Raw genomic sequence first — 16959 nt, 5'->3', positions numbered from 1 at the left:
AGGTATGCCATTTCTTTTCTTTCTTTTTGAGATAGGGTCTCACTCTGTCACCCCAGCTGGAGTGCTGTGGTGTGATCACGGCTCATTGCAGCCCTGACCTCTGGGCTCAGGTGATTCTCCCATCTCAACCTTCTATGTAGCTGGGACTACAGATTCGCACCACCATGCCCGGGTAATTACAAACTTTTTTTTTTTTTCTAAAGACAGGGTTTTATCATGTTGTCCAGGCTGGTTGTGAACTCCTAAGCTCAAGCAATCTGCCTTGGCCTCTTAGAGTGTTAGGATTACAGGCCAGAACTACTGCACCTGGCCAGGTATGTAATTTCTTATGTATAGATTAAGGCTTGGAAAAAAAAATCAATAGCTTAGTTTCAGTTCTTGGCACAAGCCATTAGTTTTGGGTGAGAAACTACGTAAGAACTTTAAGGGCTTGGAAGAATTTGAACTAATACTCCAATATAGTTTTGGTTTGGACGGCTTATATACCTGGGCCTTAATGCTGCCTAGGGAGTATGTGTGAAATTTCATAGTTCCATAGATGGAGAGGCAGCCAGGAGCCTTGACCATGTCCTGCTGTCCACTGCAATGTCAGGTTCCATAGGCTGTATGGCTGTATGTACAGCACAGAGGAAACTGCAAACAGGAAAACTTCCCACTACTCTCTATGGCCTGGCCTGAATTCCTAGTCACCTACCCACCTGGCAGGACCATAGAATGCTGGAGGACTCCCTTTGCCTCATGTATTTCAGGTCTACACTCTACTATCTGCTCTTCATGCCAGTTTTCCTATGAAATCATTTTCTAAAGAGGGAGATGGGGTAAAGTGCAGGGCAGGAAGGTAGAAACAGTAATACTTAGCATTTTCACAAGAGCCTCTTGAAACATCTGAACTCTGTCCACCAAAGGCTGGTTCCATCTGTAACACTATTGCCAGCTTTGGGGACTCTGAGTGCAATCTCTTCTCTAATTAGGTTAAGAAACAAAAGCTTATTATTAAGCATCATGTAGAAAAATAATTAACAAGGAAAAAGCTGTTAGAAACCATATAATTTCAGACTTAGAATAAAACTTTTTTCCTGCAGGAATTTATCACTGTGCAAAACCAGGTGTGATAAGGCTGGCTGTACTTTACCAGGCAGGTGGGAGGACTTGTGTAGCATGTTCTTTTGTTGTTGTTCTGAGTTAAAAACCTTTTAAGTTCAGAGGTACAGGTGTGCAGGTTTGTTATTTAGCACGTTCTTATCATCTTTATCACCCACTTCTCTGATCAACCAGGGACAGAGTTACTCAAACACTTTTCCTTTCCATTGCCTGAAGTGATGACCACAGGTAAATGCCAGTGTCCTACCATGCCTTTGACTCATCCCAAAATGCCTCTGGGAGGAAGAGTACGGAAGCTTAGTCTAGGGGTCAGACTTGGAGAGTGGCTCAGCATTTAATGCTGATGGGTTAAAAAGGAAAAATAACACTGCCAGATTATTCCTGGAGAATCGAGTACCACTTTATGGGCACTATAAATTGTCAGGACTAATTTTACTAAAAGTGCATAATTAAGACTTATGGGTTCATCATACTTTCATTTAAAATTCAGATCCCTTTATGGGATTTCTTTCATGTGATTTTGGTAATGTACCATTGCTGAGAGCATACAAAACATGACTGAGAAAAAAAGCTATGCCAAACTTGCCCCACTGCATATTCGTCTCTGTGTCTTCACAGATACCAGTATTACTTATACTGCATCTCATGAACACTTTTTGATTCAAAGATGTAATATATTGGTACCAAATTGGATGGAGAATAAGGTGCAGCCAACAGCTTGAATGTAACTTTTCACAATGCTAATAGGTAAAGAAATAAAACCACCATAGCCTGTTGTCTTTATTATCAAAGTTTATTGTTGGGGTCAGTTCCTATCTACTAGGGAGTACAACTATGTCTCAATATGTGCTATAGTAATTCTAGGGTAACAGCCATTCTGCAAAATAGTTGTACTGGGGCTCTGTTAGGCATAGATCATAATTAAGTCAGTGGAAGAATGAGCCCAGAGAAACCCTGGCAGCAGAGCCGTTACTCTAGGAAAGTTCCAGTGCTATGCAACCTGTAAGGCATCATCGCGCAGCCGATGATGAGACTCACGGAGGTGTTGGTGGAGTGAAACAGGAGTTGAACCCATTTTCCACTCTTCTCGGCGGGGTAATGGTGGCTCCAAGGAAGGAGCCCAAAATTAGGTCTTGTAAAATCTTTTAAGCTCCCAAAGCAAGAGAAATAAGACATGAAGAAGAAAGAGCCAGTAACTAGGACAGATGAAAAATTAGGTGGAATTGGAGGGAATGGAAACTTCTGGAATGCAAAGTAGCTGGGTTTAGATGCCATTTGAGATGACCAAGAATACAGTACAGGTAAAAGCAAATGGGGAAACAATTCAAATATTGACAGTTGTTCAGATACTAGAGGTTAAGTAAAATTTCCCCCCTTAGGGGAAAACTGGTTTAAAAGGATCAGAAAGGTGAATCACTAATAGGAAAATGAGTACCTGAGTAGAAATAGGTGTTTCAAGATGCCAAGAACAGTTTAATATACAGGTGAGCTGAGTCTACAGGAAGGAAAAGTGGTTATGGCAGCCTGTTTCCAGATTTGATCATTGGAATGACATTTCTAGCAATGGCTTTGTCTGTGAAGTCCTGGCATATTTTTTGTAGCACAGATCGCTTTAAAGGAATGTTTTTGTAACACTCAAACTTATGTGGGAATGCAAATTACTATAGTGTAAAAATTCAATGACCTCCCACCTATTCCTGCAGGGCAGGAGAGCAGAAGTCTTAAAACAGCTGTGGCTAAAAGCCCAAGCCCTCCCACTGCCCCTGTGATAAAAATATTAAAGAAATTAACAAAACAAGCATCAAATGAGTCAATGGGCCTTGTACCATGTAGACAGCAGATAATTTATAGTGACTTCTGCAGGCAGCCTGAGAAACAAGAGCTTGCATACGAAATCCTGCCCTATCATTAAATATAATAATGAAAAAAACAGGGCCACTAAATGAGACCCTAAAAAAAGTCTAGCTGCCAATCAGGTTGGGAAGATAAATAAAACAGCATAGTTTATTTTAACCTATATCTTCCAGACTAACCTAATTTGTCTATAGAAAAGCCATCTGCTGGCACCAGGCCAGTATGTCTTAATTTTCTTGTTATCCTAAATATCTCATTTTTCCAAAAGAGGAAATGTGTAAGTAGCAGGTGTACGTAAGTGACACATTTCTACAAAGCCTTCTCTGTAGTCTTGACCTGTGTGGGGACAGGGTCTACTTTTGGAAGCATTTTCAAAGGCAGAATAAAACTTTACTCGAGGTTTTCTCCATAGAAGGACACCAGAGTTGTGCCCATATGATGAGTCCCTTGTTGGTGTTGAACAAATTGTCTTTCCTCCAGGAAATAACCTTTGTTCGTTCATATTTACAGGTTTCTTTTGATGGACAGATGGAGTAATCTCCAAAACAAGAAATGGGGCAGAAGCAGTTTCTTTTCTGAGCATGTCTCTGATGAAATGATAGGTCCTAGACTTTTCTGATACCTTTTATGGTGTGGGGAGAGGCTGGTCTGTGTCCTGGGATGGATGTATAGGCTGCTGTCTGAATCCGGGCTGTTCAGAGCCCCGTGGCCTTTTCCTGATGTTCCCTGTGCATCCAGCGCATCCACACTTTCAGGAATAATCTTCTTGAGGATTTTCCTCTCCAGCTGTTTCAATCAGAGTTCCATTTGCTGGAAAACAGAGAGAACCTAAATGAATTAACCCTTGGCTTTTTGGTATAACTTTTAACAGACATAATAATTCCACCAGTCAGATTTCCAAATGGATGACAAGAGGCAGTTTTATGCCAACTTGGTCTCCCAAATCTCTTGTTCACTGTGGATCTGTCTACTCCCATCACCTCCTCAGGAGCTGCAGAGAGAATGGTGGCAGTCTAGAAGAGCAAAAGCGCATGACCAATATTAGAGGCCAACATTCGTAAATGCAACTCAGCATAGCTTTTTCTCCTTTCCTCTTCTGGAAGTGTTTAATCATGTCCCTGAGGTGGTAAGGAGCTTAGGAAATTAAAAGTGCACAAAAATGTTATCTAACAAGGAGAGGGAAAAGCGAAAGGTAAATGAGGAAAAGATGGAAACTCAGTGTAATTCAGTTTGAAGTCCAATGCAGGCAATATAAGGGTCAGCAGAAAAGGGAGGCAGGATTCATGGGGTTTCTCAAAACATGGAGGACACAAGGGGGAAAAAAAGCAATTTTGATGATTTTGAATGTAATAGTAAGAACTTATCCTTGCTCTATTATAATTCCAGGGATCCCAGAATTACAGTGGGATTCAGCAATATGAGTACAATTTAATTTGGGGACAAGGAAGGAGACGTAAGTCACTCTTTGAAACACATACAGACTTATATAGCTGAAGTGGGTAAAAGAAGGCTCCCATTAGCATTTCATTTGGAGAAAAAAGCAAGGAAGATGGAAACACCTAATTAAAAGAAAAAGAATGTGTGAAGATGGCTGATGGTTTCAGGTCCTCTGTGAAAGCGGTGGCTTCTTCCTTCATATAAAACACTGTCTAGAGGATCAAATTAATTTATAATTAGGGAGATAAGAACAAAGAGGTAAATGAATTGTTTGTTCTTTGTGGGTGTCCCCCCTGCTGTACATGCTCATCCTCCTCCTTTCTGGAGGTGTAGGTGGGTGGGGTCATTTCACTATTGTCTCAGGCCTCCATTCCTACTTTCCTTTGAAAGCTGCTCTTCTTGTGTACTCAACCCGGAAAATTCCAGGCCTATTGTCTTCAGCCCTCAAACTTTACTCACTTAGAGTCCTGGATATGCACCCTGTTTTCTTTTTTTGGTGTAAAGATTCAGTTTAAAAATACCTTCCTTCAGACATCTGCTGACTACAGGAAATTATTGTAATAGCCCATGTGAAGGTCATAATGAGACTAAGATTTTTAAAAAAAAAAAAAAAACAAAAACCCTGAATTCCCTAGGGAAAAGCAAGCAGACGCTATTATTCTTATTCGCTGGTGGCATACTGTGTAGACAGCTCCAGGACTGAGACCCGAGGCCCAGAGGACACTGTACTGAAGGCACACTTAATGGTCTCCCTATGTCATGGTCCTACAGGCCAGCAAAAGTGAGTACAACTGTCCCAGCATGTCAGTTACACAGTTACACATACTGGCCCTAAATGTTCAGCATAATTTAAAAGGGAAAGAAAAAAGTTGGCTTTTCAGACAAAATTTTGTGTGAACTGAACAATGCCAGACTATGCTTCTTTGGGCTCAAATAATTTCAACTTTACAGCTCTCAGATGTTCTGGCAGCTCGTTCTTTGTTCATTTCACCTATTATACAAGTGTTTCTGGGTCCAGGCCACAGAGCAAAATAGAAACAAAGTAAATCAAATAATAAATGTTCCATATAAAGGAGAAAATGCTAACGGTCTGTTATCTATACCAGCAGTCCCCAACTTTTTTTGGCACCAGGGACTGGTTTCATGGAAGACAATTTTTGCATGGACCCAGGGCATGCGGGATGGGGGGCAGCAGGATAGTTTTGGGATGAAACTGTTCTGCCTCACAACATCAGGCATTAGATTCTCATAAGGAGCATGCAAACTAGATCCCTTGCATGCGCAGTTCACAACAGGGTTCGTGCTCCTATGAGAATCTAATGCCGCTGTTGATGTGAAAGGAGGTGGAGCTCAGGTGGTAATGCCGCTCACCTCCTGCTGTTCAGCCCAGTTCCTGACAGGCCATGGACTGGTATGGTCTGTGGCCTGGGAGCTGGAGACCCCTGATCTATACTACTGCACTGTAGGCTCTTAAGTAAACTTAAAAACAGAAAAATAGTGGAAAGAGAGAAGGGCATGTCAATCAGCAAAGGCACTGAGTATCTACTCCTGAGTGGTTACCTTTCCCTTTCCCTTCAGTTGCCCTCAGCCATGCTTTCGGTGTCACATTCTTTTGGTGGTTCTCCTCCTCCTGGCAACTCACTCTCGATTTCCCACAGGACGTCGTCTTCCTCCTCCAAGTTGCTGGAGATATGGCACTTCTTGAACCCCTGGACGATGGACTCACTTGAGATGCTATTCCACGCGACCATGACCCACTCCAGAAAGAGGCCCAGGGGCGGCTTCTTAGCATTCCCGGTTGGGCTCAGAGCCAGGTTCCCAGCCAGAAGCCAGTTGGAGTACTGGGCCCGCACGCTGTCATTCAGTGGCTTGTAGACCACGACGTCCAGCACCTGAAGCTGTGAGGTCAGACCCCCTGGGATGATCACCATGTCAGTGTTCATGCTTTCCATGGAGTTCTTCACGGAATCTGTGGCATGGCCCCGGAAGCCATTCAAGATCAGCATCCCTCGCTGCTTGGGCACCGCTCCTGTCCTCCGTCTCCACACCACTTCCAACCAGTCCTGCATCAAGTCTTCAGTCATCCACCCATACCGGTGGCAGCGGATTTCCATCCCACTGGGAAACTTCCCCGGGGGGATATACGTTCCCCTCAAGATGATGTATGGAGGTAACTTCCTCCCATCAGCCAAGACACCAAGCATTGCTGTGATTTTCAGTTTTTCCCTGCCTGGTGTCTTGACCAAGACAGGCTTTTCGCCCTGGTTATCAACAGTTACCCGTGATGGCACCTCTAAACAAATGGGCGTCTCATCTGCATTCCCCATCTGAGCTACCTCATAGTCATGCGCCCTGCGTAGAGCCAGGACACTGCGTTGGTAAGTGACGAGTTTCTCAGTCAGGTCTTCCGGCAGGTGCTGGGGCACGGGCACTTTATGCCTCAGAGACAGGTCATACCTTCTCATCATTCTTCGACACCAACCTAAGCTTGCCTTGAACCCTTTCTCTGGAATGTTCATTTCCTGGGCGATTTCGAGAGCTTTCAGCTGCATCGCCTCGCGGGTGATGGGGTCCCCTTTGGCCTGCATGTATCTGACATATTCGGCCACACGCTGGTCCACCAGAGCAAACCTCCCGTTCTTGGGGCCTCGGAATGCTCGCCGCATGGCGTGGGCGTTTTGAAGCTGTGGCTTCACTTTGCGCCAGTCTCGAACGTTTTTTTCCAATACTCCAAACTGCTTGGCAGCCTGGCAGTTGTTGGTACTCTCGGCATATTCCACCACCATCAGCTTGAACCCTGCGTCGTAACTGCGCCGCATGCCCCGGCTGAACTGAAACTTCCCAGCTAGATCGTCAGCCGAGAGGTCATACCCTGGGAAGCCCATGGCCATGTAGAAGGGGTACCCCTCACTCCACTCGGGCAGCTCTGTGATATCCCGAGGCAGACGGAGGCCAAAGCTATCAAAGTGCTGAGGCTGAGGAAACTGGGAGGTAGCATTCATTGGGTGTGGCCAGTCTGGAGGCTTTACGTCAGATTCTTCATTTTCTGGGAGACAAATAGTGAGGGGCAAAAATAATGCCAGTAAGTAAAATGGCTTATACCCTGATTTTTGGGGGTTGAAATGCTAAGAATACCTTACTCTGAGGTTCACCAAAAGTAGTAACTTTAATAACAGGTAACATTGCCTAAGTCCTTATCCATATGACAATTTATATGGACTACCCACACCTAGTTCTCTTAGTAACTCTAAATATCACTGTTCCTTCTTTGCAGATGAAGAAGGGGAGGCTACAGAGGTTACATAATACACCAAGGGAGCCAAGCCAGAAAGTGGCAGAGCTGGGAATTGAACAGAGGCACCAAGCTTGGACCAAATAATTTGGGGGCCATGTTTGTGTCAAAATACTTTTTATGTGAATGAGAAGCCAAATGTAAACCATATTACCATATAATATTACAGAGACACATCATGGCCTGATTCATATCCCTTTAGAACCAAGAAAATCTATAGCAAAAACCACACTTAACAAAGTTAAGCTTATAAGGCAGAAAATTAGTTCTTGCACATTAACAGTGGAACCGGGTTTCACTTTATATTTAGGAGGTGGTCACAGAAGTTGAGTATGACTTGGGGAAATTACCCTATCTCACCCAAACTAAAATGCCATCAGTTGTAGGATGCATCATTATGTGCCATTAAGAAAGAAAACACTACTAATTAAGCTACGATGTGCCACTGATTTTAAGAGGCATTCTCAATTTCAGAGACAGTAAAGCAATGGGGGAAAAACATGTCTCAGAGTCAGTGAAATATGGCATTTTAAACTCCTCTGGAGAAAAGACAAAACTATTTTGGCAGTCTGGAAGCAATGCTATATCTATTCAACTGCGGCCTCAATAACCATTTTTCTTGACAAAGGACTAGGTACTTCTTAGATACATTTGCTCAAAGGTATACTATGACTGCTAATGCTTTTTCTATCCAGTATGAAATGGACAGGAAGCCAGGTAACTCAGGAAGTGTGCTTCCTCTCACTATTCTTAGTTTGCAGAGGCACATGGTACACTACTGAGGTAGCCCTGTTCAGCTAGAAGGTGCACTGGACCAAACACTGCACAAGCCTCATTTTGCTTCATCCACATAGAAGGTCATACATCGAGTCTCGTTACTCAGAGCTGATAGAGGAAGAATGGAAGCTGTGAGGTAAAAGCAGTTGCCTAAGGTCACACATTTAGCACTGCAAAGAGGGAGATTTCAAAACTCCAAAGCCCATAATCCTTCTACCTCTTAAATACCCCGTGGAATGTACACTGAAAATCCCACTTCACAATGTTCCCAGCTGGATGGACGCTGAACTGCTTTACTTGTAGTACCTGCAGAGGTGCCTCCGTGGAGCTGCCACTCGTCAGAATTCTGAGACTCCTCCTCCCCTTCCAACCGGGTGATCATGTCTGGCTTAGGGAATGGGAATTCTGTTGATAGGAAATAAAATAGGTAACAGCTGTGTATTACTGTCCTGGAGCACTACCAACTCTTTAAAATACTTAAGAGCCACTCTCCCCTTCTTTGTGAAAAACAAGGAGAAAAAGGCTCAGGGATACTTAAAGAAAAAAGATAATGGAAAATAGGTCTGTCCAAGGGAATGGGTAGATCTCTCCTAATGAGGGATGGTATTGGCACCAATAATAAAAGAACTGCACTTAGCAGGCAAGAGGGTGAATGCAGCTGCTGATCCAATTAACATTTTGGTACCTGTATGAGCAAACTGGGAAATCTCTTCAAATGGTTACACTCTGCTGATAAGATGTGTGATATCAATTTGGGGCGGGGGCTGGGGAGAGGAGCAAACAGTCTTTGGGAGGATATGTCCCCAAACTTCTGAGGCTGGCAGGGTAACATCAATGCCTGCCTTCTCTCGTAAGGAACAGTGAGGCACAGGCCCAGATCCATGGTGACATTTCTAAGGTTATATAGTTTTTTTTCCTTAAATGTGAATGCCTGGGTTGAATGGGGGCAGTTCTGAGGCAGCACGGGTTGCTGAGTAGGATGGCACAATATTTATATTCTGCCCAAATCAAAAATTGGAAATTAAATGGGCACAGACATTGAGAAGGCAGAGTCTAAGTTCAGGAGAGAGGGATGTTGGATATACCAGAGAAGAGAGGCATGGAAACAATTCTCTGGGCTCAGAGCTTCCAGGAGACCAAGGAAAACAAAGCTTTACCCAGGGACAGGACAGTCTCATAATTCATCCTCATGACTTCCCGGTAGAGGGCCTTTTGTTGCTCCGTCAAAACTTCCCACTCCTCGTCGGAAAAATATATGGCCACCTCATCAAATAGGGCCGGTACCTAGAAGAGTGAACAGCTCTTTCACACTGACGAACAGGCACAAGCAGACAGACTTTCAGAGCGCACAGGACCTTACAGACAGCCTGGGACAGCCCGTCCTCTCACAGGTCAGGCGAGGGACCCTGACGCAGGGGAAAATGGACTGTCCACATTCATACAGCTGCTGGAGGCCAGCGAGGGCAAGAGCACAGTCCTTCTGTGCACACCACCGCGGCTGCCACCCCCCGTTCAGATAAGGTAAGCAGCACCCTGAGAAGAAAACTCCCGATCATGATCACTGGCTGGGGGATACCGGGACATTGTACCCTCCTGCGCTGTGGTGAGAGCTGCTCACGGCTCACCTCTGACCCAAGACTTAAGCCACCCACACCCAGACAAAGTGTCCCACCAACACACTCACCCCCAATTCCCTCCCACCCCAGAAAAAGACCCTCGGCCCTGGGCGGGGTGAGTTGGGTTTGTAAATCTGAATAGGATCACTGCCCTCCATGGGATCTTTGTGGGTTTCCAGGGCACTGCATTTCCAAGGGTACCAACCAAAGTGTTAGACTTGGGACCCAAAGCTGCCCAGAGTACAGCCACTGAGAGAAGGGGCCCTACTTGGCCTTTCCGATCCACAGGAGCATGAAGAGTAAGAAAGAAGGGCTAATTAGAGCTTAATATACGTAATGAGATGCCAGAGCAAACTCATTCACTTTGATCCTAGACCAGGTAGGCAGAAAGCCCAAAAGACTCCATCCCTCCCCTGTTCCTCTGCTTCCTGGCCCCAGTACCAGGGGGCTCCTCAGTAGCCCAAGGCATCCAAGCCACCCAAACCACCCTCCTCTTTTTAACTGTATTTCTTATTTCAGTCATTAAAAATCCTACTCCAAAGCTCATCCTATTTAGTGGTAAGAAGGCACTGGACAGCTTGTTTCAGTCTGGTTATTTTGTATTCTTGCCTTTGAAGCTATTTCCCAAAGCTGTATCTTGGGTCTAGGTGATTATGATATTGTTTTTCCTCAGTTTAGAAAATTAGTGTCCATACACTATACAGCCTGTGGCCACTTCAGGGCTCAGGCCATCGGTCACATTGGCCTTTCCTCCCTGACCCAAGGAAGCCCCCTTGTTCTCTCCCCACCTTCCACAGCACCTCACACATAGGAAGCACGTACTAGGAAAGGGCCTGTAACTGCTTCATTTATTCCCCGCAACGGGCCTGTGGAGGAGCAGATATGCCTATTTTTTTTTTTTTTTTTTGAGATGGAGTCTTGCTCTGTTGCCCAGGCTGGAGTGCAGTGGCACGATCTTGGCTCACTGCAACCTCTGCCTCCCGAGTTCAAGCCATTCTCCTGCCTCAGCCTCCCTAGTAGCTGGGATTACAGTCGCACGCCGCCATGCGTGCCCCTGTAATCATTTTTGTATTTTTAGTAGAGACGGGGTTGCACCATGTTGGCCAGGCTGGTCTCAAACTCCCGACCTCAGGTGATTCACCCACCTCGGCCTCCCAAAGTGCTGGGATTACAGGCGTGAGCCACTGTGCCCCTACTTAATCAAGGAGAATATGGGCTTAGAGAGGTCTCATTTCCAGGCTAATGTCATCGCCAATAAATGGTGGGGTTGCGGCTTGGACCCAGCACTGCGTGACCCCAAGGATCCAGCAATACTGAGCACAGCTGCCTCCCTGATGACCAACCCTCAACTCTCCCCAGCTCTGTGCTCCGCTTGTATTCAGCTGTGTGCAGTTCCCTGAACAACCATTCCCCGATGCCCCCTACACCTTGGCCCATATTCTCCCCTGGCCTTGGAGGGCCTCCCCTTTCTTGGTCTGGCGGACACCCACCCATCTTCCAGGACTCGGCCCCAAATCCCTGCTCCCCAGGAAGCCCGCTCTGTCCCATGCTGTGAGCACACCCAAACATCCCTGTGATGCCCTGGGCTCCACACTCCCGGGGCACTCATCACACTGCAGAACTCTTTCGGTTGGTTTGGCTGCTCCCTCTGTTAGAATCTGAGCTCGTTGAAGGCAGGACCTATACTTACTCCTTTTTGCCTCCCTAAGCCCAGGACACTTCCTGTAGCTAGTAGTCACTGAAAAATGTGTTTTTGAATATATGATCTAGGCAAATCTTCTCTGGATTTCCCTTCTCTTGTTCCACTTGGAACTGTTTCAGAGAATCATTACATTTTATCTGTCACAAAACCGAGCCTACTCTTTGGAGTAAGAATGGACAAAAATCTCTTAAGTGGGAAATACAAGGAGGTAAGACGGATTTGTCTCCAGGCTTTCCTCAGACTTCCTTGCCCTGGAAAGCCAGTCAGCCCAGGAATTTTCCACCCCACTCCTTTCCCACTTCCCAGGCTTTTAAAGAACTGTCTCTTTGGCCTTTTTTTCTCCCTGGGAAGTTCCAGATCTAGGCCATACCTATTTATAGTCCCTTTCCCTTTGCTGATAAAATGGGAACAGGACTGGCTATGCCTGTCATTTCAGAGGGGCCATCAATACTCTTAGGGGAGTAACATATTCTAGGCCTGGTAAAAACATCAGGTACCAGGAGCCCTGAAGCTGCAGGAAGAAAGCTGGGGGCTGGTGCAGGATTCATCTCCTCCTATTGATGACTGAGCCACGGAGGATCTTCAAACAAGCCCACATTATGCTCCAGAGGCACAGTGCAGTGGCTTAGAAATTCTCCTCACAGCAAGCCTCTGTGAGAATGGAGTGATCCTTCAGCCAGGCCCTGCTGCGCAGGCCTCCCCTCGCTCCACAGAGGCCTTTTATCTGGCTGAACACAGCAGAAGGTAAACAGGGCCGGCCCTGGGCAAAACTGAGAAGTCAGGCAGTCTGTGTACCACCTCTAGACACCCCTTCTTGGCCTTGCAGGTAGGGACCCTCAATCCCTGCCCTCCTCCCTTTCCTCAGAAGATCAAGGGCTCCCTGGATAAGTGTTCTTCCTCTAGCTTGTGTGCACTGCCTTGCTCTGCTAAGGAAGCTGGCATTCCAATGCTATCTCAAAGGGTAAATGTTGTAAAGTGCTTACACCTTGCACAGCCTCACTAAAGCCTTGCAGCCACCCAGCAAAGATGCAGGGATCTCAGGGGAGTGAGTTTGTACTGATCCACTGATGGAGTGCCTGCTATGTGCCAAGCACTGTATAGGATACTCAATCACATAAATATATTCTCTCACTGAATCCTCTGAACTAGGGACATGGGGATCACTACCTCACTTTTACGTTACCCATAAAACAACAGTGTTTAAGTAACTTGTTCAAGGTTACAGAGCTAGAAAGTCTGATGCCAAAGCTTTGCTTTCTTAGCAGGCCACACAGGCCTTAGCATGGTGGCTGTAGAGAGCCTGAGGCCTCCCTTAGAAAGATGGGCTAAGGCCTCATTCCACAGAGCTAAGGAGAAAGCTCAAACTCACCAGCGTAGCACTTCATGTCCTCCTGGCTGGCTCTGGCCCCTGGCCTGGCCTCGCCTCCTATGCCTGATCCCCTTCCTCTCCCTGCCATGAGTTTCAGGTTCCAGCTGCAGGAGCTGCTCCTAACTAACTGCACACAAGCTCCTCTCCCCAGTGCTTTTGCCTGTGCTGTCCTCTTGCCTGGAGTGTAACCCCCTTCCCTTTACCTTGGCTGATTCCATCATGACTAAGACTCAGTTCAAAGTACATTTTTTATTTTTCCTACTTAAAATTGTATTTCTATTTCAAGTCTATGGAATTTTATCCTAATATATTATCATAGTTCTTATGCTTGAAAACCTTTCACTGATCACCCTAACATAATTCTCTATAACCAAAATACGTATTTTTAAAACAGACTCTTCTAATTTAATGCTCTAGAGCAGGGTTTCTCAACCTCAGCACAATGACGTTTTGGGCCAGTTACTTCTTTATTGTGTGTGTGTATGTGTGTGGGTGGCAGGTGGGGGGGGGCATCCTGTGCACTGTAGATGTCTAGCAGCACCCCTTCTACCCACTAGGTGCCAGGAGGATCTCCCAGTCCCCAGTGCACCCCTATCAAGTCAGACAACGAAAAGTGTTTCCAGATATTGCCAAATATCCAGGGGTGGGGAAAGGGGGTAGTGTTTCCAGATGTTGCCAAATGTCCAGGGGTGGGGGCAAAATTGCTCACTGCTCAAGATTAGGCCTTGTCCAGGAAGCCCTGGAGTTCTCAGCCTGAATGAGGCATGCCCCTTCTTGGCTCCTGATGCATCCTTGCAGCCTTCCACCACTGCACTCTGCAGACTGTGCTTACTATTACTTATGTTTACTTCCCTGTCTTGCTCACAAGACTGGAAATTACATCAGGAAAAAAGACCCTCTTTACGCCCAACACTGTGCTTGGTAACTGTGGATGGATGGCCGATTGCCTGGAGGCCACAAATGCCCAATCCCCAGCACCATCAGCTGCTGGAGTCCCTCCTCCAGCCCCTCTGGTTACTTCCTTCTTTCCCCACCCAAGCATGGTTGGTCTTCATCTTGCTCATTCCTCACTGTCCCAACACATTCACTTTTATTGCACCTGTTCTCCAAGGCTCTCCATTTAGATGTTCTGGGTTGACCAATTGAGCCTCAAAGCCCTGAGTTTCGACTGCCTTGAGGTCTTGTTCCAGGCTACATGGACCTGACGCCTGCTTGGATCAGAATTGGGAAGAAGGATGTGTTGGGCAAAGAACACTGATGAGACAAAGGCAGTGCAGCGTCCACAGCTAGACTGGCAAACTGAGAGCCTGTGCTTGCACTGCTTTTTTTTTTTAAAAAAATTAAGGTATAGCATACATATGGTAAAATGTATTACTTTTAAGGGTGCAGCTCAGGAGACCTGTTTTGAAGAACAAATGTCAGTGTTCATGTTTATCCTTAGGGCAAGGCAAATAATCTTTCTGCATCCCAGTTCCCTCATGTGGTAGGGAACAATTTAGAAGTACCATGCTTGTATGGATAGGGGCTCTTCATGGAAGCAAAGGATATTATGTATACTGACAATGTTTATACACAACAGAAAATAAGCAGAGAAAAGGAATGTCAATTTGTTGCTTATTTAAAATGTTTACTATTCATGCCTAATTACCACGAAGTCCAGTAACTACTGTGAATAACTATCTGTAACTATAAATATCTACTGCATTTGCATTTGTATAAACTGACCTCTATCATACTATCCTGTGTGTATACCCTGAATCTCTGTATTCCCTGCTGCCCACCATTTCTATCCAGGTCAGCTGGACAGGCAGCTCTCCTGTGTGAACTGTGGTAAGAGGTTGCTCACACAGAATCAACTAGCCTAACCTCTCATGTCAACCCAATGACTCGAGTCTTATTTAAAATGGTTCCCTTCAACCAGCAGTAAGTCAACCAACATTTACTTGGTGCCTACAATGTGCCTGGCATCAAACACAGTGCAGGAGAAGTGGGTGAACGAGAGAGACAGGTCTTGGCTTCTAGGACTTCCAATCGAACGATGACAAGCTACATGGCTGAGGGACTGTTTCCATAACCACCTCCTCCATTCTTTGCACTGCCTTTTAAAGCCACAGAGCTGTTCTCTCAGGAATGCAAACACACCGGGCTGGGCTATTTTTACTTCCCACGTCTGTCTGAGGAGGAGACTTAAAGCAAGCTGGGCTCTCAGGCCTGCTTCTGCTGGCTGTGTGGACTCCACACCTTCTTACTTACCCATCCGCCCTCAGAGCAGATTCGTACTTTCTGCATGTCTGCTGGGCCGTCCTCCAGTTCCCGGCTCCGAATCTCTTCTTCCTCTTCCTCTTCTTTCAGGGTCAAATTGAGAGGGTACGCTGTGGACTCCATCTCTGCAAGCAAGATTCAGGTTCAGAAAAACCAGGTGTCACTGTGACCTCCCCAAAGCCTATGATGGGGGACGCTGAGCCACATACAAACCTCTTTAGCCCCAAGCACTGTTCCCTCTGGAGGGAAGTAAGGAAACAGAGTCGGCCAGGAAGCTACAGGGTGACATGTTTAATTGTGATAAGAGAGGCTATGGGTAGATAACGCATCTGGCTGCCTTCAAATATTTAAAAAGCTATCTGGGGAAGAGAACCCAGACTGGTTTGTAGAGACCAGAGGGCAGAACTGAGGCTGGCCAGTGGGTAAATATTCCTGGAAAAGGTTTTAAGCAGTGAGAAAGGCAATACTTTCTCGCAGCCAGTGCCACCCAAACAGGAATCAGAGGCAGGGGAAGGGTGCTGATTTCCTATCAGTGAAGGTGTCTGAACACAGATTGGACACTTACTCAACTGGAATGGGTGCTGGAAGCCATGGGCGGAGCGGTTGGCTCAGTAGGCCCATCGCCTGGATTTTCCAAATTCAAAGGTTCTGTCCACGAGCTGGTTCAGAAAATAGGGTCATTCTACCTTAAGGGACTTTGCAAACCCAGGAGTCAGTGAAACATACCGAGGGGTATGCCTGGATACCCAAAAAGGTGCAGAAATCTGCTGTGGCCCACCTCGACAGGGAAATGACCCATTGCCTCTGGGCTGCAAATTCCCTATTCGCTGACTCTTGGCCAGTACAAAGGGCCGCGCTCCTGCCCTCTACGGGCGCGGGCAATTCCTAGGTGTGGAGTGCGGGTGCATCTTCAGGGCTGCATCGGGGGACCTCCAAAGAAAAGATCCCTCCGGAGTTCAAAGTCGGTTCCTTCGATATTTCCAAAAAAGATGGGCGAACGCGGCACGGATGGGTCTAGGCTTCAGATGCCTGCAGCTGGGACCCGAACTTGGCCGCGGTCTCCCGGCCGGCTCCGGGGCAGAGGTGGGAGGGGCCGCCGCCCCGCGCTAAGGTGCCGCAACCAGAGCCGCCGCCCGCCCTGCCCCGCCTGCGCCACCGCCGCCGCGCCCCCGGGCGCGTTCGGATTTCTCCAGCCATCTTGCCCCATTTCCCTTTCTCCGCGGCCCCGCGCCGGGAGCGCTTCCGCCGCCCCCTCCGCCCGGCCCGCCTCCCCGCCGGGCCCGCTCCCGGCCCCAGCGCACCTGCCGGGCGGCGAGAGCCGGCGCCGCCCGCCTACCCCGGCGGGCCCGCAACAAAGGCGGCGGCGGCGGCGGCGCAGCCTCGGCGCCCCCGCCCCGCCGCGGCCCAGCCGCCCGGGACCCGGGGGAGGGGCCGCGCCGCCGCCGCCCCCGCCCGCGCGCACTCACCGCCGGGCCCAGCGGCCAGGGCGCGGGGTGGGGACGCGAGGGCTCCGGCCCGGCTGTCACAGCGCCATCCTTTCCGCCTCTCC

General features: G+C 47.3%; 2 protein-coding genes across 11 annotated transcripts in view; one reads left to right on the top strand and one right to left on the bottom strand.

The window, feature by feature from the left end:
* The window catches only part of TADA1 (transcriptional adaptor 1), a 24915-nt gene extending 19668 nt beyond the window's left edge, over nucleotides 1–5247 (top strand). The window contains exons 8-9 of one of the 3 annotated variants that reach the window (XM_065520026.2): nucleotides 36–172; nucleotides 5028–5247. In XM_065520026.2, coding sequence (XP_065376098.1) covers nucleotides 36–140 — 105 coding nt within the window. In that variant the 3' untranslated portion in view covers nucleotides 141–172; nucleotides 5028–5247. Of the gene's footprint in view, nucleotides 1–35; nucleotides 3768–5027 lie in introns of those variants that run through there. The other 2 variants (XM_065520005.2, XM_074002622.1) reach the window with 2 other exon arrangements.
* POGK (pogo transposable element derived with KRAB domain) lies at nucleotides 1881–16959 on the bottom strand. Of its 8 annotated transcripts, none has more exons than XM_045392039.3 (6): nucleotides 16877–16959; nucleotides 15402–15535; nucleotides 9619–9745; nucleotides 8768–8866; nucleotides 5953–7438; nucleotides 1881–3765 (listed from the first exon to the last, which is right to left on the bottom strand). In XM_045392039.3, exons 2-5 carry the CDS (start codon nucleotides 15531–15533, stop codon nucleotides 5967–5969), a joined length of 1830 nt encoding a protein of 609 aa, XP_045247974.1. In that variant the 5' UTR covers nucleotides 15534–15535; nucleotides 16877–16959; the 3' UTR covers nucleotides 1881–3765; nucleotides 5953–5966. The 8 variants fall into 8 exon arrangements, with proteins under 8 accessions (XP_045247974.1, XP_073858414.1, XP_045247978.1 ...); XM_074002313.1 differs by having other exon boundaries at nucleotides 6035–7438; XM_045392043.3 differs by lacking the exon at nucleotides 16877–16959 and adding an exon at nucleotides 16712–16851.

This window comes from Macaca fascicularis, chromosome 1, assembly GCF_037993035.2.
Source record: "Macaca fascicularis isolate 582-1 chromosome 1, T2T-MFA8v1.1".
Lineage (NCBI taxonomy): Eukaryota > Metazoa > Chordata > Mammalia > Primates > Cercopithecidae > Macaca > Macaca fascicularis.
The sequence above is the reverse complement of the archived record's forward strand: the minus strand, read 5'-3'. Positions and strand labels throughout refer to the sequence as shown.

Coding starts and splice junctions, on each gene's coding strand:
- POGK (XM_005539854.5), bottom strand. CDS start 16,209: ATGGGTCATTTCCCTGTCGAGGTGGGCCACAGCAGATTTCTGCACCTT. Junction 15,536..16,136: donor GTATCCAGGCATACCCCTCG/GTATGTTTCACT, acceptor TCTTGCTTGCAG/AGATGGAGTCCACAGCGTAC. Junction 7,439..8,767: donor CCACGGAGGCACCTCTGCAG/GTACTACAAGTA, acceptor TTTGTCTCCCAG/AAAATGAAGAATCTGACGTA.